General features: G+C 39.8%; 1 protein-coding gene across 5 annotated transcripts in view; it reads left to right on the forward strand.

Annotated features, from left to right (window-relative positions):
• Nucleotides 1–25,193, forward strand: part of creld1b (CRELD disulfide isomerase 1b) — a 97,946-nt gene that overhangs the window by 35,813 nt on the left and 36,940 nt on the right. For all 5 annotated transcript variants that reach the window (XM_076276364.1, XM_076276365.1, XM_076276366.1 and 2 more), the window contains 4 exons: nt 3,095–3,177; nt 5,438–5,548; nt 16,914–17,005; nt 17,924–18,103. In XM_076276364.1, the coding sequence (XP_076132479.1) occupies nt 3,095–3,177; nt 5,438–5,548; nt 16,914–17,005; nt 17,924–18,103 (466 nt within the window). The remainder of the gene's footprint in view (nt 1–3,094; nt 3,178–5,437; nt 5,549–16,913; nt 17,006–17,923; nt 18,104–25,193) is intronic.

A 25,193-nucleotide genomic window follows, 5' to 3' on the forward strand; every position in this document is an offset into this window, starting at 1 on the left:
ATTGGGGAGAGCACTAAATGCTCTTCTGAATAAGCACAAAGTCAAGCCTTTAAATGAAAAACACTTTTTAATAATCAAAAAAATAAACGCTAATGAAGTAAACTTGTGACCATCAAACATCACACAACATCGCCTGTAACTCCGTGATACCAGGACGTAACAGGAAGGCATTTGGCTGAGCAACGGAGGTTAATATGCTCTATATTTTGTCCAAATGATGTCTGTCTATCATCGTTGCGCTCGGAGAAAACCAGAATGTTTAATTTGTCCTGCGTTTCTTCTACGGCTGCAAACGGGATTCACTCGCCGTTAACCAAATATTTCTTTATTAGGGCAGGGCAGGCATATTTCTGGCTATTAAATTATTTCTAAACCAGTCTGCTAAAGTCTGTAGTGAAGTCTGTGTAGGGTTTTCCAGCTCCATTTCTTTTTACGAGACACCCTGCTCACTTGAGACCTCTGCCGGTTGTTGCAGCGTCGTTGCAGCGTCACTGGAAAAATACAAATTAAAGTCGCGTGATGCCGTGTGATCCCGCGCGCGGACCGCGAGGGAAGCTGGCCAAGTCGAAGCACTGCCCACTGTATGAGTTATGAGCTATGAGCTTGCTGTGGTGAGATACATGTCAAAATATAAGAATTTGTATAATACACTTTTTATATTTTAATTCTTTAAAAATCACAACATATAAACAATATATAATATGGGTGTGTGGCACTTACAATGACCAGAATAAATCCTTATTAATAAAGGTAGTGAAAATGCCCTAAAAACAGCTTAGAATCCATGCAAAAATACTTAAAAACAATTATTTAATAAATATTTCAGGAAAATATAAGTTGTATGTGTTTATCAGTTCCAAAGTTTAATAAATTAGACACTGATGGCACAGTGCTCTGTTTTAAGTCTTTTTTCTCAACTAAAAATGCTTTGCGCTGGTTAGGGGGTACTTGGCTGAAAAAATATTTCACAGGGGGTACATCACTAAAAAAAGGTTGAGAACCACTGCTCTAGCACATTGGCATAATGTTGTGCAAGGCAACCCAGCATCCTAGCATCGGCACTTTTGAGAGTAGAGAGGCCACACATGGTTCTAGAATGCGACCAAGTTTTAAAGAAGCCCTATGCAAGTCTGGTTATTCCTTCGCTGTTTCTGGGTTTTCGCCTGATTTTGGCTAGCATTTTTCACAACATAGCTCCCCCTGCAGCTTCGGTAGCAAGTGACTGCTACACTAAACCCCCACTAGCTAGCGAGCTAGCCATCAAGAAACCAAGCTAAACACATACAGGGCTCACAATAAAACGGTCGAGCAAACACATTGTTCAAGAGACTATCAAACCACATTACAAAAACGAAGTTCACCCAAGGGTAGGCTACTTACAATTTCAGCAGCAACAAAGCCAAGTCGGAGTCCGTTTTGCAGTCTTCTTAGAAACTACAATCTTATTACATTTTCGAGGCCTTCTGCCGAGTCACATCCGGATTTCTTCGGTCCGAGACCAGAAAGTTGCATATTCGGTTTTTCCACGGAGAAGCACTAGGGGGAGACTAAGCACCCACCAAACGACCCAAAAAGTGTTGTAGAACCATCAGAACGACTCTCAACCTGCACAATTAAGGTAATTTTTGCTAAAATTGTTGCATAGGGCCTCTTTAAGAGTGCGACAACATTTTTTCCTGGGTCGCACTGGTGCACCTAATGTCATAAGGGTGAGCGCCTAGACTTACCTTGCATCGCTGTCTCTCCACAAACTAAGTGTTTGTTCTCCTTTGACTAGTGTTGCACGGTTGGCCCCTCGTAAAACTGGCTGTATCTTGGAAAGTATTGATCTTACATAAAATACATTTTACAGTGTGTCTCCTGGGTAACATAGGTACACCTGGTAATTTTTTCAGAAGTTTTTGAGACCTAAGTGCATGGGTCCTGGTTGAATTGACGTGGAATGACTCACATGGTGTTTGGAGTGTTTTGACTAAATGTTTTATGCATCAGTAGGTAATGCATCATACAAAGTTAAAGTCAGGCGCGCATCATACATTATTTTATTTATTTTTCGGGGTGAGGGGGGGTGGCTAGGTAGTTTCTCCACCAAAGCTCAGACCAAACTTACGCCCTTGTGTATATGACATCCAGACACTGTCTGGCATCAATGCCTGTCTTGCGTAGCGCCACCAGCTGGCCAGAAGTCAGAATAGTTTTTGGAATGTATTAACAAAATATTAGTTAATATAAATCTGATGATATCCACATGCCCGAACTGCCAACCTGGTCTAGTGCCACCAACTTACTGAACAGGAAGTGTGCCAGACGTTGACAACACCTTGGTTAATTGGTTGGAAACTTTCAAAAATATTGGATATTATTATTATGATGATATTCACATGCCTAATTAATGTGTGTGGTATAGCTCTACCAACTGGCAATAGAAGTTTTTCTTTTTTCATTTATTCTGGATATTGATGTCAGATTCTTTAGATTAATTCAGTTTAGGTGCATGTCAACTTACTAGTGTCCTGACTTTACATATCTACACTGAAACACACACACACACACACACACACACACACACACACACACACACTGATATACACACACACTTACAGAATCTGACACACAAAAAAGGCATTGTTGTTAACATGACCAGTCAAAAAGAGTCTCACTACACCCCACACACACACTCTCTCTTTCTTCTGCTCTCTCTCTCTCTCTCTGTCTCATAATCAGACACACACCGACTCAATGATGTAAATTTTTGAATTTAAATATCTTGCTGAATGAACATGATATGTCATAAAGTCAATACATTGCCTGAAAATCCAAAAGTTGTAAGTGCCACCTAGTGAGTATCATCGCCGCAGTGTAAAACGTCACACCCACACAGACTCCATAGTGCCCCCTTATGTTACGCGCAGGATTAACTTAAGCTGGGAAGATTATTTAGAAGGCTGCAGTTCAAACACAAGGTTTAGCTGACAATGTAAGCAGGCCAATTGAGAGCATATGAATAATTTATTTGCTTCATACATGGATATTCAGGTCAATTAATGTCACTGTCAAATTTAATTTTAAAGGAATTTTCTTGTGTATGTTTCAGGGTATTGAGCGAACAGCTAACAAGAACTTTGGTGGTGGGAACACAGCTTGGGAGGAGGAAAAGCTGGCGAAATATGCTCGCAGGTGGGAAACAAACTGCCACTGTTTTTGAACCCCCCCCCCCCCCTTTTTTTATTGCGGCACATCATACATTCAAAATTGCATTTGTTTCATCAGTTTGTCTAGCCTGGTCCTACCAAACTCTCGTACATTTCATAATGTAGAGAGTCTGGCCACTTTCCATCGCCAAGCGTTAACTTCATTGAAGGCGAGTACTCTGTTGAAGTTTAAAACTATTGGATCTGCCCAGAGCCACTCTGGATCTGCCTTAACCAATCACTAACATTTGGTCATGTCATGCTCAAACTAGCACACAACCTCAACGTCATCGTTCTCAGTCACCCCCTCTGTTCGCTGATTGGACAGGTCAAATTTGGCCTGAGAAAACCCACGAATATACCGAAATCCCAGACGATGTACTGAAGGAAAATTGCTGCAATTTGTCCCCCTCGCTTGAAAAATCCAAATGAAAACCGAAAATGAACAAAATGGGAAGAAATCGGTAGAAAACAAATTTCACCAGTTTCAGAGCACTACTTACTTTTCTTTGAATATTACCCAAACATTTGTGAAAAGTTGAAATATCATATCAGAGACATTAAGAAAATATTTAGGTCTATGTGTCATGTAATTGGTAGCTACATGGATACAGTAATTTCCAGTGTATTTGGCGCTTTGTGTATAAACTGCATGATGGTGTTTTATGCAATTTAAAAAGGTAAAACCTTGTATTAACTGCACACATGTGTTAACCGCAGTGTCCAATAACCCAATGAAGCAGAATAAGATCAGTGCTTTAATCAATAGATTAGATTAGATTAGATTCAACTTTATTGTTATTGTGCAGAATATATACAGAGACACAAAATGCATTTTGTGTCTAACCAGAAGTGCAAAAAAGCAGAAAACTGCAATGTCATATACACAGTATAGGCAGGAGGTGCATAAACAGTATAAGATATATAGTGCAGTGTAGACAATAATATACAATTAAGAAGGTGGAATGGTTTTTAGTAATATAAATGAACGTTTAGAGGGTATTGCATCTGAGCTCTTCATATCTGACCCACAATTTAAAGCTGCAGTTGGCAAGTCTGACAGATTGAAGGGACTTAGCCAAAATGTTGAATGTTTACAACCCTAATGCCCCTCCCCCACTACCACCAAGCACCCTCTCATCGAGTTGGTGCTCGTCAGTGAGCACCAGACTGCACCAGACTGTGATTGACAGTCAGATCTCACACAGCCCTGCTCTGATTGGACCAGAAGAACCGGGAGCTGAGGATTTTTGCAAAACAAATAACAGGCTCTAGGTGGAAGCAGAAGTGCGTGTTTTTTTTCTAAAACCGGCTGATTTATGTTGTTTTGTCGGAGCATAGTGTTGGTTTCAGTGAATATAATCTTGCCAACTGCAGCTTTAATGTTTTATTTGAACGTATTGTTGTTGTAAACAAAATCCAGCTCAAATTTCCCCATGAACAGATTTGCACAACTAGGTGCCAATGGAGTGCCCATGGTTGTACTCTGTAGCTGTAGATAGTACTCATTTTAAAAAAGGAAATTGTTATGTATTAAGATGAACCTTGTTAAATCTGTAGTAAAATGGTTTGTCGGGTGGATCCTTATGTAATGGTTCAAACCAACCAAGTCAAAAAAAGGGTGAAAACATGACCCCCTTGGTGGAAGATGTTATAGATCCGAAGCGCTTGGCAGAGATACAGCTAAGAACAAAATTATTCATACCCCTGGCAAATATTGATTTAATGTTGACTTTCTCTTGACCAATATGTTTGTTCTGATTGAAAATGACACTGCCACATGCCAAAAGGTTGTAAGACATAACCCAGATTGCTGTTAAAAAGGTGCAGTCTAGAATCATTGTGGAGACATGGAGAGGCTTGGTAGGTATTATAAGAACCATTTTGAGAGCTGTGAATGTAAATAAAGATGTTTCCATTGATTATCTAAAAAAGGTATGAATAATTTTGGACACCATTTTTCATAAAAATGTTAAAAAAGATAAAAATGCTTCTTTTTTTTGATTCCATGTTTCTACCACATTGTCTTACAACCTTTTGGCATGTGGTACTGTCATTTTCAGTCAGAACAAACATATTGATAAATACAAAATCAACATTGAATCAATATTTGCCAGGGGTATGAATAATTTTGTTCTTTGTTCTTAACTGTATATATTCTGCTGAGTGTCATAGTTGCTTTTGTTCTTATGCTCAGTATAGATAAGGACAAGGAATTTGCACAGACCATGTTTCTTTCCTTTTAGTGAAACCCGTCTATTGGAGATTGTGGAGACAGCTTGTGAGAAGTCTGACTTTGAGTGCAACAGACTACTAGAGCAGATAGAAGACCAGGTGGAGACATGGTGGTTCCACAGGTAAGTGCACCCGGTTTGCTTTCATGTCTTCAGAAGTTACTTGCATTTAAAAAAAATATATGGAAAAAAAAGAAACTTACTCAAGAGGTTTTGTGTCAATGACTGTTTTTGTCAAGTCATTTTATTTGTTTAAAAACAACAGAGTTGACCCAAAGTGTTGATGTCGATGAGGTTAGACAGGACAACATGCAATTAAAAGAACAAATATTTGAGGAGCAAGGAGTTAATAATTAAAAAATAAAGTGATACAGAGAAGGGAATAAAAATATAAAACAGTTGGATTAATAGGGTCATACAAATAAATGTAAGTTTAAAAAGGTAGAAGGGAAATAAAAGGGAAATAATTTAAAGTAAAAGTGCAAGTCTTTACACTTCCATAGCTTGGGGGCAGCAACAGAAAAGGCATGGTCTCCTTTTGTTGAGGCGTGAATAGGGTACTAGGGGTGGCAGGAAATTCAAAATAGATCAAAATTACATCTCGTTCTCGATCTTCAAACTCTAACGTAGAATCAACGATGTAGCCACACCCCCAATGTCACGTCCAGCATGTATGCCAAGATGCAAAAAAACACACAACGTCAACAGTCTAACTTTAGGCTGCAACCAGTCTCAATCAATTGACCGAAATCGAAGCCCCTCTTGCTACTCTGAATTCACTGGTGTGGAAGTACAGTATTTTGCCGTTCATTCACGTCAATTAACACTACTTACTAAATTTAGCAAGTGAAAAGATGATCTAGTTACAGTCCAAAATTACTTTAAGGCATACAATGCACATTGATAAGTGTATGCTCCATGAACACTAACCTTGGGTCTCTTCGGAATGTGCTGAAACAATCGAATTAGCATTCTGTGTTGTTTCATTTCACTAAGTTCACGTCTATATTTGATGTCTGTTCTGTTTACAACCTTGTGGTTTTTATTTCAAAGTAAAAGCCCCTGAAACAGAATAGGAAAAGGCCAAAAAAGTAAACAACATAAGGAATGCATTAATAGTAATATTTAAAAAATATAAAAAATCGCTTCAAATCGTGATTTTAAAATCGAAAATGAAAACAAATCGAGAATTTGGAGGATCTTGACACCCCTATATGGTACTGACGAGAATTGTGAAGATGACCTAAGTGACCGGGGGGCAGAATAAGGTGAGAGCAGATCGGAAATGTACTGAGGTGTTAAACCATTTAGGGCTTTGAAAACTAATAATAGAATTTTAAAACCAACCTCATACTTTGGTAACCAGGGAAGTTGAGCAAGGACTGGAGTGATGTGTTTTTTTCTTTTGCAAAAGCCTAGCTGCTGCATTTTGGACCATTTGTAAGCATGAGGGAGCTGAATTAGCCTGGACTTGCCTTCCTACGTACTTCCGCTCGATTTGCATCCCCCTCCACGACTCCGTCTGGGATTCCGGCCATTGGCCTCGCTCGCAACGGAGAATTCGACACTGAGCCAATCAGCGAGCAGGAGGCGGGAGTTGTGAGAGACGACGTTGAGATTCTGCGCTGAATTGAATTGTAGTCCTCGAGGAGTTGGCAAAGGCATAAGTTAATGAAGCAATTCAGTCCGTGCTGGCTACACTTCCAAATATTCAGGAATTGAAGTCCGAACAAAAGGAGTGTTTAACACATTTTATTTCGGGCAAAGATGTTGTGGCCCTACTCCCTACGGGATTTGGGAAACGTTTGATTTGTATCGCGCAGTAGCCTCTATTAAATTACAGCATGTGCGGCAGACCCGGTATGAACGAAGCGGCGTGTTTTCAATGATCACATCTAGCTTTGACAATTGTGATGATATTGTAGCGACGAGGCTATTTGCCCCCGTGTTGGGCTTTCCCCTGTGTTCCCCTGTGTCTTCTGTTTTTCCGGCGTGTATGTGTGTGTGTGCGAGTGTTTGTGTCTCCCTCTCCCTCCTGTGTCATAGATTGTGTCAATGAGTTCTGATGTGTTTTGATTGGGGGGAGGTGTCCGGGAGGGAATATTTAGGGGTTCAGAAAGGTTAGCGATTGATAAGGGGAGGGAATAGAATAGGGGGTTCTAAGACATTTAGTAAGTTTAGTCAGAGTAGAAGTGGATTACGTGCGAGTGAGTTGTGTTTCGTTGTGTTGTTGGCCGATGAGTGTGAATGACGAGTGATTGAGACCCCGTTTACACGAGCATGTGTATTTTTATAAACGAAGACATTTCCCTACGTTTGAGCCTTTCATTTAGACGCAAACGGAGAATTCGCCCCGTAAAACGGTTATCCAAAAAAACTCCGGCCAAAGTGTTTTTTTTTGGAAAACTCCGTTTATGCGTTTGGTTCTAAACTGTGGTAAACGGAGTATTGGGCAGCCAACGTCACAGTATGCGACAGAAGTACACCAAATGTGCGACCAATGTTTACATTTACATGTTCTCACGTGCTACTTTTCAGGGTTCTGATTGGTTAATGTGAGCTTGAGCTTATCGTTAGACTGCCACTGTGGTTTGGCGTGCTCATGACATGTATGTACACACGGGTTCGTGTAAACACATTTTAAAAATAAACGGTCTCGTGTACATGCAGTTTTATTTGCAAACGTAGATGGCCAGATATTCGTTTAGGAAAACACCCTGCTTCGTGTAAACATAGACCGTGATTTATCAGCGATCAGTTTGTTGTTTTGTAGTGTAGTGGACACCTCCTGTTGCCCGAGCACTAGCCTGTACATCTATAGGAAATAAACTACCGGAGTTTTGGAACGATATATCAGCCTCCCCGTCTCCTAACTTCTTATCGGCGTTACAATATGTTATCTTCAACCTTACTGTTGAAAAGTAATCTGCTATTTGCTATTCTTCCACTAACTCTTACATTTGTATCGCAAAGCTGGTATCGGTCATTTACATCCATCTTGTTCGCTTTGGTGGGGAATGGTTGTTGTAGCGCACACAATTTCTGAGCGTTGTAGTGTAGCTCACTTCACGATCGAGCTGGCGCATAACATACGTCACAGCCAAACGTTAGCCGAGATCCCAGACCCTTAGAAGCGAAGCGTACCAAGGGGATGGCAAATGGCCAGGCTAGAGCTGAATAGGTCAGCCTTAGATACAGTGCATTGCAGTAATGCAGCTTGTAAGTAATAAAACCATAGATTACTGTCTCCAGGTTTTTTAGAGGTTGAAAATGACTTGACTTTAGCAATATAATAAGATGGTAAAAAGTGCCTCTCACCACATTATTCACTTACTATTATTCATTCTCACTAAATCACTTGTCAGAATTCACCAAGTTCAAAAAGCTGCAAGCTGATGTTACTCAGAGAGCCATTTCTGAGTATATCAGAGCCAGGACACACACCACAGTGCTCTGGACCTCTCTGCTCAGAGCACAAAGAGAAGTGGGGGTGAAGGATTCGAGGAATTGTATTTGTCACATACATAGAGATACTTTTCTAGAAACATGTAGTGAAATGGCATTTAGCTTCTCAACTTTCATAAGAAGAAAGAAGAAAGTTTTAGAAAAATTTAAAAAAAATATATATTGAGAGAGAAGGGGGCAAAAACTGCAGTATGGCATGTGTCCATGTAATGTATTTTACAGAGTTTTATATATGTTCAGGATGCGGATGGCTTGAGGAAAGAAACTCCTCAGTCTTTCTGTTTAAACCATGTGAGAACAGAGACGTTTGCCTGCCCTCAGTGGTTTGAAAAGCCCATGGTCAGGCTGCCTAGAGTTCTCAACGGGCCTGAAAATTACAACCCGACCCGACCCGGCCCGTGGCTTTTAAAGCCCGGACCCGATGTAACCCGACACATCAACATGAATTATCTGCCCGAACCCGGCCCGCGGCCCGACGTAAAACATAGGCTACGTTTCGACTGTTAAACCCTGACTTTATTTAGGTAAAGATTCAACACATAGCGTGACAATTTAGCCTACTTAAAACAGTGATTTTCTCCTCTTCTGGCGTATCGTGACGGAAGAACCATGCCAACTTTGGATGCGGTTATCTTAGCGATAGCCTACTTTTTGCAATACCCTCGATATACATATCGTTGGAAAGCTTAGTTTATGGCCGTTCATATGAGCACAATAACTTAATTTTGAAAATGTTACCAAAGCGACTGGTTTTGCCTTGCATGGTCACATATTTCATCAGCACCTTGCATTTTGAGCATTGCACATAACCTGTAGAATTTCCATCAGAATCCAGCACCACTCCAAACACTTTCCAGACCTCTGATTTTCCCACTCCTGTAGTAGCGACGGTGAATTCACCTGTGGCAAGTTTAGTTTACTTTTCACCAACTCCATCTTCTTCTCCAGGCTAAAGGCGTGCACGCAGCGGCAGGTCTGCCCCTGCCCCTCATGATGCACGTTGCACGCAGCAGCAGACTTTCTTTACGAACAGCTGCGATGATTAATAATTTTTCTTTTTTTTTCACTGAGCAGAAAAGATTAAGCCCGAGGTCCGACCCAACCCGAGTCATTTGCTTATATTTTCGACCCGAACCTGCGGGTCCCGTCGGGTTTGTCGGGCCGGGCCGACCCGACCCGTTGAGAACTCTAAGGCTGCCCACTAATCTTTAATGGAGTGTAATTGCTTTGCTGTCTCCTGTAGTCCACCACCATTTCCTTTGTTTTGCTGACGTCAAGTTGTTATCGATGTTGTACAGCAGGCTGCTCAAAGCCTTGGGGGGCACCTGTGCTGATGGTTAATATGCCAGATGTAAGACCACCCACTTGGACAACCTGTAATTAGTTGGTAAGAAAACTGAGTATCCATTTGCACAGTGATGTGTTCAATCCAAGAGTCCTCATCTTTGTGACAAGAGTGAGGGGGACTATGCAAATTGGAGGAGCTTGACAGGGATGAGCAAATGAAGTTCTTCACAAGCTTCTCAAAACACTTCACTGTTGATGTCAGAGCCACCGGGCGGTAATCGTGCAGGCATGAGGTACTTTTGTTTTTTGACACAGGTGCAATAATGGATTGTTTGAAGCATGATGGAAAGACAGCTTGGTTAGATTTTATTAGATACAGTGGGTCCCAGTTAAGTTTGGACGGGTTCCTTCGGGAACTTAAATTGGTCACAGTAGTTTAAGCTTACACTTGACAAAACATTCTAATATGAAAATGTAGATGCAATTGTTGTAAAATGGTGCAGCTCCTTTAAGAAAGCACCGTGCGCAGGGATGGAGAGAGAGAAAGCGAGAGGGGATATGTGTGTTAGAACTTAGATGCATGTGGAAAAAGTAGACGTGCTGTTGAGACTGGAGCGAGTCATATTCAAAATAATGCAAAAAATAAATCCGCAAGTAAAACCAATTATCCTCATTCATTGCAACCGCAGCATGCCTGCTTGCTGACGTTTAAACGAAAAAGATATCAAAGCACCTTTTGCGTTTGAATGTAGCACGAAAAAATGTTTAAACAGCTGGACAAATGATTTAGCTAATTGATTATAGCCTGTACACCAGCAATTGTTGAACATTTACCTGTACAAGTACATTGACAGTAGCCCAGCCTAACAAGCATGTTGGGTAACACTCCATAATAAGGTGTCATAATAAATAGCAAACTAGTAATTACCTAACCCTTTGTTAATATTTGTTAATTGTTACTAACATATCTATTTGGCACAAGTTAATTGTTTTTTCATCATCAATTAAATATTTGTTGTTTGCATAAAATCTGTATGTTAATGTTTTAGCAAATCTATTAACTAATATTGTATTAATATGTGTTAATAGTTAACTAAATGTATTTTTTGCACTAATTAACAGTTATTTCTTACATCATTTAAATGTTAAATATTTATTTACAAACTATATGTTAATAGAAAAGTTAATGACTTATTATTATTTAACTAATTGATATTAAACTGTGCTTCTGCCTATCCCAATATGAACCATTCCCCATAGGACCCTTACAATAGATAGACAGATAGATACTTTATTGATCCCGAAGGGGAAATTCAAGAAAAAAACACGGAGCTACCTTGACATGCCGCCACTCTTGTCGGCGCCAGAAACGCTTGCAATAAAGTTGGTTAAGCTTAATTAATATATTATATAGCTATAAGCGTGGGGTCCCTTATAATAAAGTTGGTTAAGCTTAATTAATATATTAGTAATATATAACTATCAGTATGGGGGACCCTTATAATAAAGTTGGTTAAGCTTTATTAATATATTAGTAATGTATAACTATTAGTCAGACAGTGAAGGGACTGAGACCAAAACTGGCTTATCATTTTTATTCCTTTAGGAAAAGTTCAAACAAAACATGCCTTCAGACACTGGCATACATAAAACAGCATCTGCACAAGCAAAATAAAAAGAAGTAGTTGAATGGGCTATACATGGATTCGAAACGTCACGAAAACATGCGTGCGCAACCAAGAGGCAGAAAGCACCATAGAACAGCATAGAGCAATGCAAAAGAGCAAAAGAATAAAATGAGTTTTTGTGCTGAAAACTGCACCAATTCGAAATCACGATGGTTAGAGAATGTTAAATATGTTTATTATAACATCTATAAACACATTATAGCATCTAGTTTTGTTGGTAAACGGGATACCCGTGTATAAAGAAAGTTTAACGTGTCCCAAAACAGCTATCAATTAATCACCAAACGTCTTATAAACAAGTCTTGCCAGGAGCAACACCTTGCAAAAAATGATAACAATAGGCCTAGGCCTAATAATGGTTGGAATGGAAAGATGCTAGTTAGGCCTATGTTTTAAAAACAAATGCTCCCGTTACCCCGCAGAAGTTTCAAAGTAGCCTACATCCAGAAAAAACTGTTTGCTACTGGGATAAGTTTAGTTAATTTACTGGGCTATCTTTTAGCTGGGTTAAAAACAGACTCATTGCAGAACACTTCATCGAATGTCTGTAGTAGGCTACAACTTCGATTAAAAAAAAAAGATTTCTAAAGGAAAACCGTTGCATCATTAATCCTGCCTAGATTCGAACACAGAACTGCCTGAAAGTTGCAGACCTGTTCTGGAAATAGGTGCATTAACCCACTCGACCGTCAGACAACGCCATCTGCTTCGAGTAGGCCTATTGGGTAGGACTGTAGCCTACACTGGTTGCTGTGGCACAGTCTTGAGTGACCGAATTTGTTTTCCTTTGTCATATGAATGCTGTCATTTTGTTAACATTACTGTTAAGAGATAGATAGGTTAAGAGAGATGCTGTAGGCAAAGGCTATATTTAAACCTCGTTAGTGTAGTAAAAAAAAATCAGAACTATTCACAAGGTTTCTGGGCAGCATATTTATGTTCTGTTAGCAAGCAAACTTCTCATGACTGCCGACAAAGTAGCCTACTGCCAGCTGACGAAGCTCTCATTTTAAAACATTACTGAGAGACAGGCACTGTACAATCAAGAAATCTTGCCACTGAATCAAAAACTATGTTTAACATTATGAACAAAGCTTATAGGCTACAGTGGACTAGCATGTTTCAGGGGCTGCTAAAAACACAGAGAAACACACTGAAAACTCGGTCAATCACAGCCCTTGCTGTCGAACGCTCCGTCCGGTTCGACCGCGGAACTCCACAGCGGACTATGCTGTCCCCAAGCGGCTGCAGTTGTACTTACATTTCACCCAGCTGCGTGAATCACGTTTTTCGTGAATGAAGTGTCAATTTTTAACCGGGACCCACTGCAAGCTGTTTTTGCAGTGTATTAGGTAGGCTAACCACCCCTCCTGATGCCTTAAATGAAAATTCTGGCCATTTTCTAAGTGAAACACATTATATTGATGTGTATACATGTGTATTGATGTGTATACATGATCATCGATGGCATGTAAGGTTTGAATCTCCTTCTCCTTGCTTTCCTTAAAGCTGCAATCGGCAAGTCTGACAGATTGACAAAATTTTGAATGTTTACAACCAGGCTTGGAATTTCACCATTTTAGGGGCAAGGCCACTTGGCCTTCAGTTGGGCATATTTGGTGGGGGGCCAAAGTTAACTATACAGTAGTAGGCTATAAAAATGATAAGTTGTATTTAGCCTATTCACAGCAGTAGACCTGCATCACTGTATGAAACATTACAAAAACATGAAACATGACATATTGCATAGAACTGTAAATCATCTGATCTAATATTTACAGATATCTAGGCTATATTTAACATTTATTTTATATTTGGCCTGTTATGAAATCATGTATTGAACAATTTAAGCACAGCTCAGCTTTAAGAAACTCAAATAGCCTAGATGCATGCTTAGCATTTTGTGATCGGCACACAAAGTCTTAGTCAGCTGTATATCCCCTGATTTTAATATTTACCAATATCTAGGCGATATTTGTAACATTTATTTTGTATTTGGCCTGTTATGAAATCATGTAGAAAAATGTAAACATATTGTGAAATTTAAAGCCCAAATTTGAATACATGCATATCGAAATTTGCTGCAAATTCAAAACTGGATTACTCTGGAACGGCTAACCGTACAGGGGAATGCTTTACACCTTTGTGTTCGGTAAGGTCTGCTGTTTATTTTGATATATGGTTTGTCATGTGTTGAACGAAGGGTTTGTGAGGTATTCCACCGAGATGAATGGGTAGGGAGATAGGCGTAGAACCTAGAATTTATGATTCAATTTCATTTAATTTGCCAAGTCAACATAATAAAAGCTATACGAAAAATGAGAAACTAAATAAAAAAACGTGATTTAGCCACTTGGTATCCAACCCGATTTAAAAAAGGATTTACAAAAAGTTCTGTATGTGTTGACAGACAGACAGAAAATAATGGGTTACACTTTACTTGACAGTATCGACATAAGAGTGACATGAGACTGTCATGAAAGTTTATGACATAACGCTTCTGTCATTAAGTGTCATTCGGTTTTTGTCATAACAAGTTAGGGTTAGGGTAAGATGTTAGGATTAGGGTTAGGGTTAATGTGTCATGACCATGTCCTTCAGTTTGGGAACGTGCGTCCAAAATCCAAAATAAGGTGCAAGAGCCAAAAGTCCAAGATCCAACGTAACAGAGACAGAGTCGGAAGGGCTCGAAACGTCATGTGTGTTGGGGATTGAACTCAAATCAAATTAAAAAAAGGAGAGCAAGTGTGCGGACTTTCTCTGTTACGTTGGATCATGACAGTGTCCTGCCACTCTTATGTCGATACTGTTACCAAATAATGCAACAAAAACACTTAATAATGACTTAAAACACAAAAGACAGCAGCTGCTGCAACAGGCAGCCACCAGTGTGGCGCGATGACATCACAGAAAGGAGAGGTCTTGCTGTGCTTGTGAATAACAGATGGTGCAATCCAGGGCATGTTATTGTGATGGAGCACATCTGCAACCTGAATATTGAACTGTTGGCCGTGAGCTTGTGTCCATACTATATGCCAAAGGGAATTTACCTGTGCCATTGCTGTAGCTGTCTACATCCCGCCATCAGCTGATGCCGACGCTGCGTGTGACCTCATCAATTCAGTCACCGTTAAGTTATTTACACAACATCCAGATGCCTTCATGGTGATTTCCAACTTTCCAGCAATTTGTGAACTGTTGGACTTAATGATATATGATATAACAATCTTGTTATGTTTAAAAATTGTTGTCTTGTATATAAAATCCGACACAGCTTAGCTCCACCACCACTCTGCAGCCTACTGCAATTTAGATCATCTGTAACCAGTGTTACTAGAGGGGCTGCTAGAGGTGATTGTGCAGTGCCTTACAAGAAATCAACTTTTGGCCAATCAGTTTTCACTTATAAAACAGCTGGTGAGTGGAATACAATCCCACAAAACATAAGAGAGTCCAGTTCTTATAGTTCATTCAAATTAAAATTTAAGAAATGGCTGATAGACAACCAAGTCTGTCAGCATTAGTGTATGAGATTAGAAGAGTATGATTGTTGGAGTGTGTGTGTGTGTGTGTGTGTGTGTGTGGGCGCGTGTGTATCTCTGGTGTAATTTTTATGTATATTGTAATTGTTTTATTTTTGTTTTGTTTGTTTTTTTGCTGTAATTTATTCTTTTAATGAATAGGTAATTTTGCCATGCTCCTTCTGGCATGGGGACTACCAATGGAAACTAGCCTTTTGGCTATAATTGGGTGCATTTACATTTTCTTTGTAAAATGTCAATTAGTGTACACTGTCCCTCTATAACAAATAAAGTTAATAATAATAATAAAATGTGCATGACTCTTCTAGTTCCGCAGCTCTGCCTCCACTTGGCAGATAAGATCATAACCTTCAACCAATCTCCTCACACCCACTTACACACCCATTGTTCAGCAGCAGCCTGTGACCACAAGGACAGTTAAGGAGGTGGTCAGAGGAAGCTGATGAGCTTCTGCAGGAGTGCTTTGAGGTCACAGACTGGGATGTGCTCTGTGAACCCCATGGAAATGACATTGACTTAATGACAGACTGTGTAACAGAATACATCACCTTCTGCGTTGACAATGTCATATCAACTAGGAAAGTGAGATGCTTTGCCAATGACAAGCCCTAGATCACCAGAGATATAAAGGAGTCATTAAACAAGAAAAAGAAAGCCTTTAGGGATGGTGACAGAGAGATGCAGAGGAGCGTGAAAGCAAGGCTGAGAGAGAACAAGGAGGCATATAGGAGGAAGCTGGAGAGCAAGCTCCAGAGTAACAATGTGAGAGATGTGTGGATGGGTATGAAAGCCATAACAGGTTTTAAGATGAAGGGGAATCGGGCTGAGGAGAGTCTGAATAGGGCCAATGAGCTGAACACAATTTTCAACAGGTTCAGTACCTTCCCCTGCCTCCCCCAGCCACTCAGACCTCTCATCACAGTCATACTGTAGCCATACCCTAATCTGCGGTATTCTGCAGCTCCTTCTTAACCTCAGCCTAACCAATAAACTGGATTGGAGGTACAACACTTAGGGAGGGTGCCTATGCTGTTGGAGACATCCTGCCTTGTTCTAGCTAAGGCAAGGGGAATGGTGGTGGACTTTATGAGGGCCAGGCCTGAGCTAAATACCATTTCAATACTGGGTGAGGAAGTAGACATTGTACAGAACTACAAATATTTGAGGGTTCTTATAGACAATAAACTGGATTGGAGGTACAACACTGAAAAAAAGTATTTCTGTATCTGTCTTTCTTTCAGCTTAGTTGGCTTAGCCTCCAAATAAAAACACTTTTTTGTTTGACCAGTTAAGTTGTTTGACCAGTTAAGTTGTTTGACCAGTTAAGTTGTTCTTGAATTTCCCTTGGCGATCAATAGAGTATCTATCTATCTATCTATCTAACCATCTAAGTTGTGTAGAAAAAAGAAAATTGCTCTGACCCTTCTTTTATACAGCCTCAGTGTTCTATCTCCAATCCAGTTTATTGTCTAAGAACTCTCATTGTTTTTTTCTTTATGTTCACAGGCAACTGGAGGCTCCAGATCTTTTTGAGTGGTTATGCATCCAGGAGCTTAGACTGTGCTGTCCTCCGGGACGGTTTGGGCCTGACTGTGCACGTATGTGTTCACTTATTTAAAAAGGATTTATCAAAGTGTTTTTCCTTGGGGGGAGGGGGGACATGTCATTGTTAAGCTAGAAATAGATAGGCAACAAAGGTTTAATTATCTAACCTGTGAAGGAGTAATCTAAATGTTATCAGGTCAGATTTTAGATTATATAATATAGCTTTTATTCAATTTGATTGGATAAAAATGTTATGCAATGTATTTTTTTTGCACTCACAACAGAGACAATGCTATTGATGTTTCATATAACATTTATATAGCGCCCTGACACCACATAGACCAAGTAAAAAGAGGTATAAAAAAAATGTATACTTTTTGGTCAATTACCTTTTATATCACACTGAAAGAAGTCCAACCTTACCCTTTACAAAAATAAATGTTTGCGGCAGATTTACAGAAAACCTGTGGGTGATTTGTGGGAAACAAATGAGTTCAAAAATATGGCAGAATATGGCAAATGTGTTCGCCAGTGATTTGGCACCACACTTCCAGTTCCACTTTCCACTAAATTCCCATAGAGGTAGGCAGATTTTTAAAGGCCAGTCAAGACCATGTAATAGATAGATAGATAGATAGATAGATAGATAGATAGATAGATAGATAGATAGATAGATAGATAGATAGATAGATAGATAGATACATAGATACATAGATACATACATACATACATACATACATACATACATTAATTAATTATTGATTCCCAAGGGGAAATTCAAGAAATAGTACAAAATTAACTAATTTGGGAAATGTCAATGTAGGATATGATTGGCAAATGTGGTGAGGTATACAATCTGATAACCTATATCCTAAATACTACATGCACAGAACCAATTTACCAATATGAACAAATCTATTTCTTCAATTGCTTGAATATGTGTTAATTTTTCTATTCAATACATTTTGAAGAGTGTCCCTCAGGACCTCATGGTGTGTGTGGAGGTCTGGGACGCTGTGAAGGTGATGGAACCCGTCTTGGAGATGGAGAGTGTGTTTGTGACCCAGGGTACTCGGGACACCTCTGCCAAGACTGTGCTGATGGCTACTACAGAGATAAGAGCTCAAATGGAACACAGCCCCCTTGCTCAGGTAACAAAACATAGGTTGTTCTTTAGCAACGAGCACCAAGTATGTTGGTAAATTGCAAAATACAAATTTGCACATATTTACATCGAGGAGTGCCTAAAACCCCCTTAAACTGTTCTTTGTAACCTACGACTCGAGTGGCTTATTGCTTTTCTAAAACAGTTACTACAGCTCTGTACAGCAGTTTTACAGCACTGTAAAAAATAGAGGTTGACAGAACTCAGATTTTCTAGGCAACGTGATGCATTTGGTTTTTTCTAGGCAACGTGATGCATTTTGGAGTTTTCCTCACTTCAATTCACTGTGGTTGAGTTTACAAAGATTTTTGAGTTTTGCCAACTCAGGTTTTTGGAGAGTTACATAGAAACTTTGAGTTCTACCAACTCAGGGTTTTGAGTTTTACACATACATTTTGAGTTCTACCAACACAGGTTTTTCAGTTTTACCCTTAAGTTCTGAGTTCTACCAACTTCATTATATGAGTTTGACATCAACTCAGTTTTTTTAATTCTAGGGTCTGTGTTCTGAGGGGAAAAAAACAGCCACAGCGACATTTTTTAGCGATAATACCCTGTAACAATTGCCATCACCCAGCACATAAGCTAATTTAGTTATTTACAGTCACATTAAGGCAAAAGACTACCAGCCAATAATTATCCAGTCTCTGGGAAGATATGAAATAGGCACTGCAAATCTCATAATCACACCAAATTGCTCTTGACTTACTTACAACACAATTCAGATAGAACTCTGATATATCATCATGAACAAAAATGGGAAGGCCTCTCAGTTCTGCTGTCCTTTGATGACGCACAATGTCGTCTGTGAACATGTGTACACAAACATGGGCACACACATACACACACACACACACATTGTAATGCAGCAAGACTCTTAAATCAAAAATCTCTGTCTATAAACATCAAATGTCAATGTTTGATTGATTTTGATGATTGAAGGTCATTTTTGTATTTGCATATAGTTTAGTTTGGGACACATTACCCACCCCTTCATCAAGTTTATTTAGCAACATCTCCATATCTGGACCAAAAGCTGCCTTCCTGGCTCGGTACAGATATCTGGACACAAGCAACAAAACAGTCTTTAATTACGATTTCCATGTCAGGGCTTAATGCGGTATAGTCATGCCAGCCTAAATCAGCCAATACATTCACAAGATTGTATTAACATTTGCAAAATATGGGTCCTCAAACTGAAGTGAGAAGTCACCTTCAAGCTGGATTGTGTCTTTAAGTACATTGGTGAGCTGGTCAACAGATGCTGGTGCCTCTGAGCAGGATTCAATGGGCTTCTTCTGGAGAAATGACTACTCCAAGTAATAAAGTCTGTAAAAAGGGGGGGGGGGGTTAAATGTTTAAGTTATCAGCACAATTGCAATGGCAATGTTAAATTAAAATAACACTGAAACACATTTAAATTGAAATAACAGTGACTGATGGTTTAGTTGAGGATGAATGTCCTTGTGTTCACCATCAATTTCCCACCAACTTTGAATTGTTCTAGAGGGTGATAGTCTGTCAACAGATCTGGATCCAAGGCAACAGTTTCAGAGAGGTGGCTTTCAACAAACAAGTTCATAAGATTGTAAATGTTCAATTTACTAGTTGTTAGTGTCATGAACCACTTTTTTAAAAAAGTTGTCCTTCACCTAATATTACATTGTCCATAATTCCACCAAAGGGCCATAACTGTATCAATCAGTAAGCAATTAACGGTGGTCCTGCAGTTTGGAAGATTCAAAATGTCGAATTTGGTGTGGATGTGTGTGATCTTAAGATGTGTGACCGTAATGCACTAGATGTTTTAAATATATACACAATCTGTGTAAATGCATACTGTGACAAAGCCTACAATTCAGAAGAACGATCTGGTAGGAGCTTGAAAATGTACACTGCATGCACTCTTCCTTCCTGAAACAGAATCACACACAAACCATTAGAATATATCTTACTTAAAGCATAGGCATTGTTTAAATTAATATTCCTTCAATTAATATTCCTAGGTCAGTTTCTTGCTAGTGAGTGATAAGCTATTGAAGTAACATTCTCCAGCCAAGAGAAATGACATAGGCCTACACCAACTAAATCAATGAGCTTTTTACATGTATACCCCTGTCATTAAGGACTTCGTACAGCTGCAGTCAAATTAAAAGTAAACCAGGAAATAACAAAAATACAAATCCAAGTCAATATCTTAAAGGGAAACTTGGCAACTATTTCAACGTAATAAACCCGTTTAGAAATCATTTGGATGGTTAAATGACCTGTTCCAGTGAAAATGGTGACTTTTCCCGCTGCCCTTAGCGTCCCCAGGTGGAAAACCAACCTTGCAACATTGATACTACCGTCCCGGAAAGAGAAGTGAGAAACAAGAAACTCGTTTTAAATCGTGTTTCTTACCTTGTAACATCCACATTGTCTGCCGAACTTATGCTAACCGTTTTGCTAGCTTGTAAACAAATATTGTGCTTTATCGTTACCTTTTTCCACAGTTTGAAATAGCATAATGCACAATTTCTCCAGCAGAGGGGGAAATCCTGCCAAGTTTCCCTTTAAGACACCTGCAAGGCTGTGGCATGTGTTACTGAATGCCCTGTCAACCTAGCCCTCACAAAGCCTAGTCTAGTTCTAGACCTACAGGACTTTTCCCTCCACTTCAGTTCAGACACGCAGGCTCGAACTCTTCCTCTCCCTCCACCACCAAAGTTAGCCTATACTGTCACTAACATTGTTAAGCAGACGTAGTTCTTTCTCTCCCGCTTGAAAACGCTCCACAACCACATGTGCAACACCCGCATTGCTTATACAACATGTGTATGTAGTATATCCAATTAAGTTGAACAGTTTTAGCGGTTTACTGACTGTGCATAGAACATCACGTTCAAAAATTTGCATGAACTTAGCAAACTAAAAATAGCTAATAACTTCAGTAATTCTGTTGAAATACACAAAATATACGACTATGGTTAGTTCACTGACCAAATATATCTTAGCTACTTTGCACAAAAGTCTTCTATGAAGTCATATTTAGGGAAATAACAATAATTAGCTTACCTGAAAATCTCAAATCCGCCAATCTTCTCAACCTCTAGGGAAAACGGCTGTGCTCTTGGAGAAAGGGATGGAAAACCTGTACCGTAGTAAGCGTGTCCATGAACATGAGCAATGCACATGCCCATGAGTTTTCAGTTGAGGCAATTCAAAAAATCTTGTTTAAGTTATTCAAATTTCCTTGTTAAACCAACTTCTGAGAATATGAGTCGGGCAAACATGTATTTGTTTGTTAGATGTTACATTTATATTTCTGAGTCAAATTAAAATACAATTGTGTGTTAGAACAACAATTGCCATTTCTTTTTTTTACAGTGTGGGTCTCAAAAAATTAGAATATCTTGGAAAAGTTCAAAACAGCACCAAACCTCGTCAGTAGCTTGCTCAGGGTCCCTACACATAAAATGAAGCACCAACAATGTAGTTAGCGAACCCAGAGTTTATTACAGAAAGAACACTTACCAACTGTCCCCCTTCCAGCTCCTCCAACGAATAATAGATTAACCAAACGTGACAGTACAACGAATCCTTACGATACTGGGTTGGAGGAGCTGGTAGGGGGTTTGGTCAGTCCCTCCAGGATTTCGCAAGGATTTTTTGAGATTGTTGCGATCTAAAATGCCTGATTTTGCGACAACTTTTCTAAAAAATTGCGATGGAAGTTGCGGTGTTTTTAGCTGTTTGTTGGGAAGAAATTGGAGTGAAAATTGGAAAAATAGTTGCGATTTTTTTTTTTTTTTTTTTTTTTTAATTGAGGGTAATTAAGGTTAGTAAGACCAAAATTACACGGATCATCTTGATTCGTTATTATTATTGCTTATTAAAAAGGATAAGTAAAGGAAAATAGTAAGGGTTACAGAAAATCAAAGTAGGCCTACTTTATTTGTGTAAATACTTTGACTGGGGTAATTCACAAAGCAGTATAACCTTTCGTAGAACTGTCCAAAAAAGACAGCCCCCTAAAGAGATGGCATAATGTCATACAGTATGTTTCAATACATTCATATATGTTGTAATTCATAGCCTATTAAGTTCATATCTTTTTAATAATTCATATTCTGTGACTTGCATAATTACTAATAGCCAACTAAGTATCTAGTAATTTCATATTGATTTAAACTATTAGACTACACTTTTCTTTAAAGAAATAACTTTTTGCATAGTGCATTACGATATGTGGATAGAATTCGGAATGTTTTCTATATCATTAGTTAAAATAAATGTTAAAAAATAACTCGTATGAAATCATTCTTGGATCATAGAAGAGGTAAATGTCTTACAATGTTATTCATTTCTATGATTTTGGTAGCACTGCACTACACAAACTGAGCCCACAAGCTAGCAAACATGACACGAGCTAAAAGGACATCTCCAGGTGTAAACGTTTGCCAATGGGTTGCATATTGTAGCCTACTCAAATGTCAGTAAACCAAGAAGGCCTTAATTAACTTACTTTCATAGCTTAGGCAGGTTAGCAACACTAGGTTGAGATGACAGATGCAAGTAAAGCAGATCATTAACGTTAGCCTTCTATTGATTGTCATCAAAACTGCAGAGGAGTGAACAAGTTATAGGGCAGTCTCTGCAGAAGTGAGTGTGGCATCTGAGTCAATATTCTGCGCGAGGGGCTCTTGTGGTGGGTGAAATTTTACGGGGAAACCATGATGATTGGTCAAATTTGTGAAAAAGTTGCAGTGTTTGGACAAAATTGCAAGGTCGCCCAGAATTCACGAGGATTTGCTGAATTTGCGTTAATTGTTGCGATCGCAACATCGGGAATTCCTGGAGGGACTGGTTGGTAAGTGTTCTGGGTAACACTTGAGTTCATAACACATTCATAGCAGCTGTCATAAACTGCACATAAGGCATTCATGACTGTTTCATGAGACATTACTCAACATTCATACCAAACCTTTCATGAATGTGGAAGACAGAACGACGAGAACTTGTCAAAATAAAAGTCCAAAGTCGCAAAGCAGCATTGCCGTTTTTGTTCCAAACCTCTTACCTGATCACGTCACATCTGAATCAAAATAATGATTTCAGTTTTCTTTTCATTGAGTTGTAGGAAATTCCATGCCATGTTTAAAACTGGAGGGGACCACTCCATTAGCTAATTCAAGGTCCCAGTAGCTTATGACACCCCACACAACAACATAAACAGGATCATAATGACAACAAAAACTTCCTTAAAAAGGCGTGATGGAAAAACATATAAGTGGCACAAGGTGGAATTCATATGAGGGACAACCTCAGATAGCTGCTCAAATACGTCAAGATTGAGTAAAGTTCCGTTGTATGCTTTGATGATGGAGATATGGCAGCTAAAGTTAGACTTTTACTGCGAGCCAAAGTACCGATTTCACACAATCCAGCAAAATAGTCCTTGCTCACGGCTAGTCTGACATTTGCGACTACAATTGACTCCCATTCATCCATAAAATCAATATTTTGAAAATGTGTTCAAACTAACGCCGACGAATTTTGACAACAACCATGTCCCTTTAATGATTAACAGATTTCTATTGTTGTTGCTGTATATATCTTGTACAACAATCTAGTTTGATAGCTGGCAGTTCTCATAACATTTATCCGCGTTTCTCTATCATACTAAGAGTTTAAAGGCTCAGGAAACCGACATTTCTGTATTATAACCTCTTTATTCTAATATTTTGAGATACCCATTTTTGGTTTTCATGACCTGTAAGCTGTAGTCATCAAGATTACAACATAGAATGGCTTGAAATATTTCACTTTATATCTAATGAATCTAGAACATAGGTTCTCAAAGTGTGGCCCGGGGGCCAATGGCGGCCCGCGGAAACATTTCTGGCAGCCCGTGATAACATCTGATAACATCTGTAAAACTGTACAACTGTACTGTGTGCTTTGAAAAGAATGAATCTTTGTTTAGTGGTGTTTAGTGGCCGTCAGGTTTTCTGTGGTGCTTTGGTAGCTGGAATTGGCCCTGAATAAGGCCTATGCTGATTGAAGAAACACAGGACGAGTTGGAGTTATCCTTTATGTGCCAGCGTGTACTAAGATTTGCCAACAGAAATGACACAGAGGAGTTATCAAGTGGGCACCCCCTTCATCAGCGTTTCGTCGATTTAAGCCCACGACGCCTCCGGAAGGCTCGACGTAACCCCAGGCGTCCCTGAAGTACCCCCCTCTGTGTCATTCCTGGCTGCCTCCTGATGCCCAGCCGGTGTCTTTATGCTTCAGCCAAAGCCATTGGCTACTCCCTTCAGCTGCCTCCGACAATGCCCTGATGGCATGACGCAGGCTTTGGCCTCTTACTCCCAGATCCTTGAGCAGCCTGGTGATAGACGAAGCCACAAAGCCCCTGCATCCCACCCCCACAGGGCGCACCCCAGTCCTCCACCCACGCTGCTGTGCCTCTGCAGCAAGGTCAGCATACCGTAGATGCTTGCGTTCGTATGCCTCCTCTACCGACTCCTCCCAAAGCACAGTCAGCTCAATGATAAAGACCTTCTTAGCAGATGGTGACCAAAGCACTAAGTCAGGTCTAAGAGTGGTGGCAGCAATCTCAGGAGGAAAGGCAAGGCATTGACCAACATCCGCCAACATTTTCCAGTCACAAGCTGTGTGTAACTGGCAGTGCTTTGCTGTTGTGAGTGCACTGTGATTTGCCTTTGCCCCCTCTCGCACAAATCTGACTGCTGGTGAAATGTGTTGCAGGTGTTGCTGAGTTGGCTGCAGTTCGCCTCTGTTCCAAAGTGGCAGCAAGTTCTTTTTACACCTGGTTGTGATGCCCCCGGGGCAAGACTCACTTTACACCCTGTGAGAATATGCCTAAGGGGTGCCGGCTTGGAGCAGAGTGCACAGCCTGGATCTTCTCCTCGCCACTGCTGGAGGTTCATGGGTGTGGGGAGGACATCATATGTTGCCCTGATGATGAAGTTGAGTCTCCTTGACTCCATACTCCATACTCTGGTACATGGTACTGTAGTTGTGAGAGTAGTGATGTCATCCATGTATGCTCGGAGTGGAGGGAGACG

Source organism: Alosa pseudoharengus, unplaced genomic scaffold, assembly GCF_046254945.1.
Source record: "Alosa pseudoharengus isolate Yale_2024_CS ecotype anadromous, Long Island Sound unplaced genomic scaffold, YU_APseudo_1.1 YU_APseudo_1.1_scf_9, whole genome shotgun sequence".
In the NCBI taxonomy this organism is placed as follows: domain Eukaryota; kingdom Metazoa; phylum Chordata; class Actinopteri; order Clupeiformes; family Clupeidae; genus Alosa; species Alosa pseudoharengus.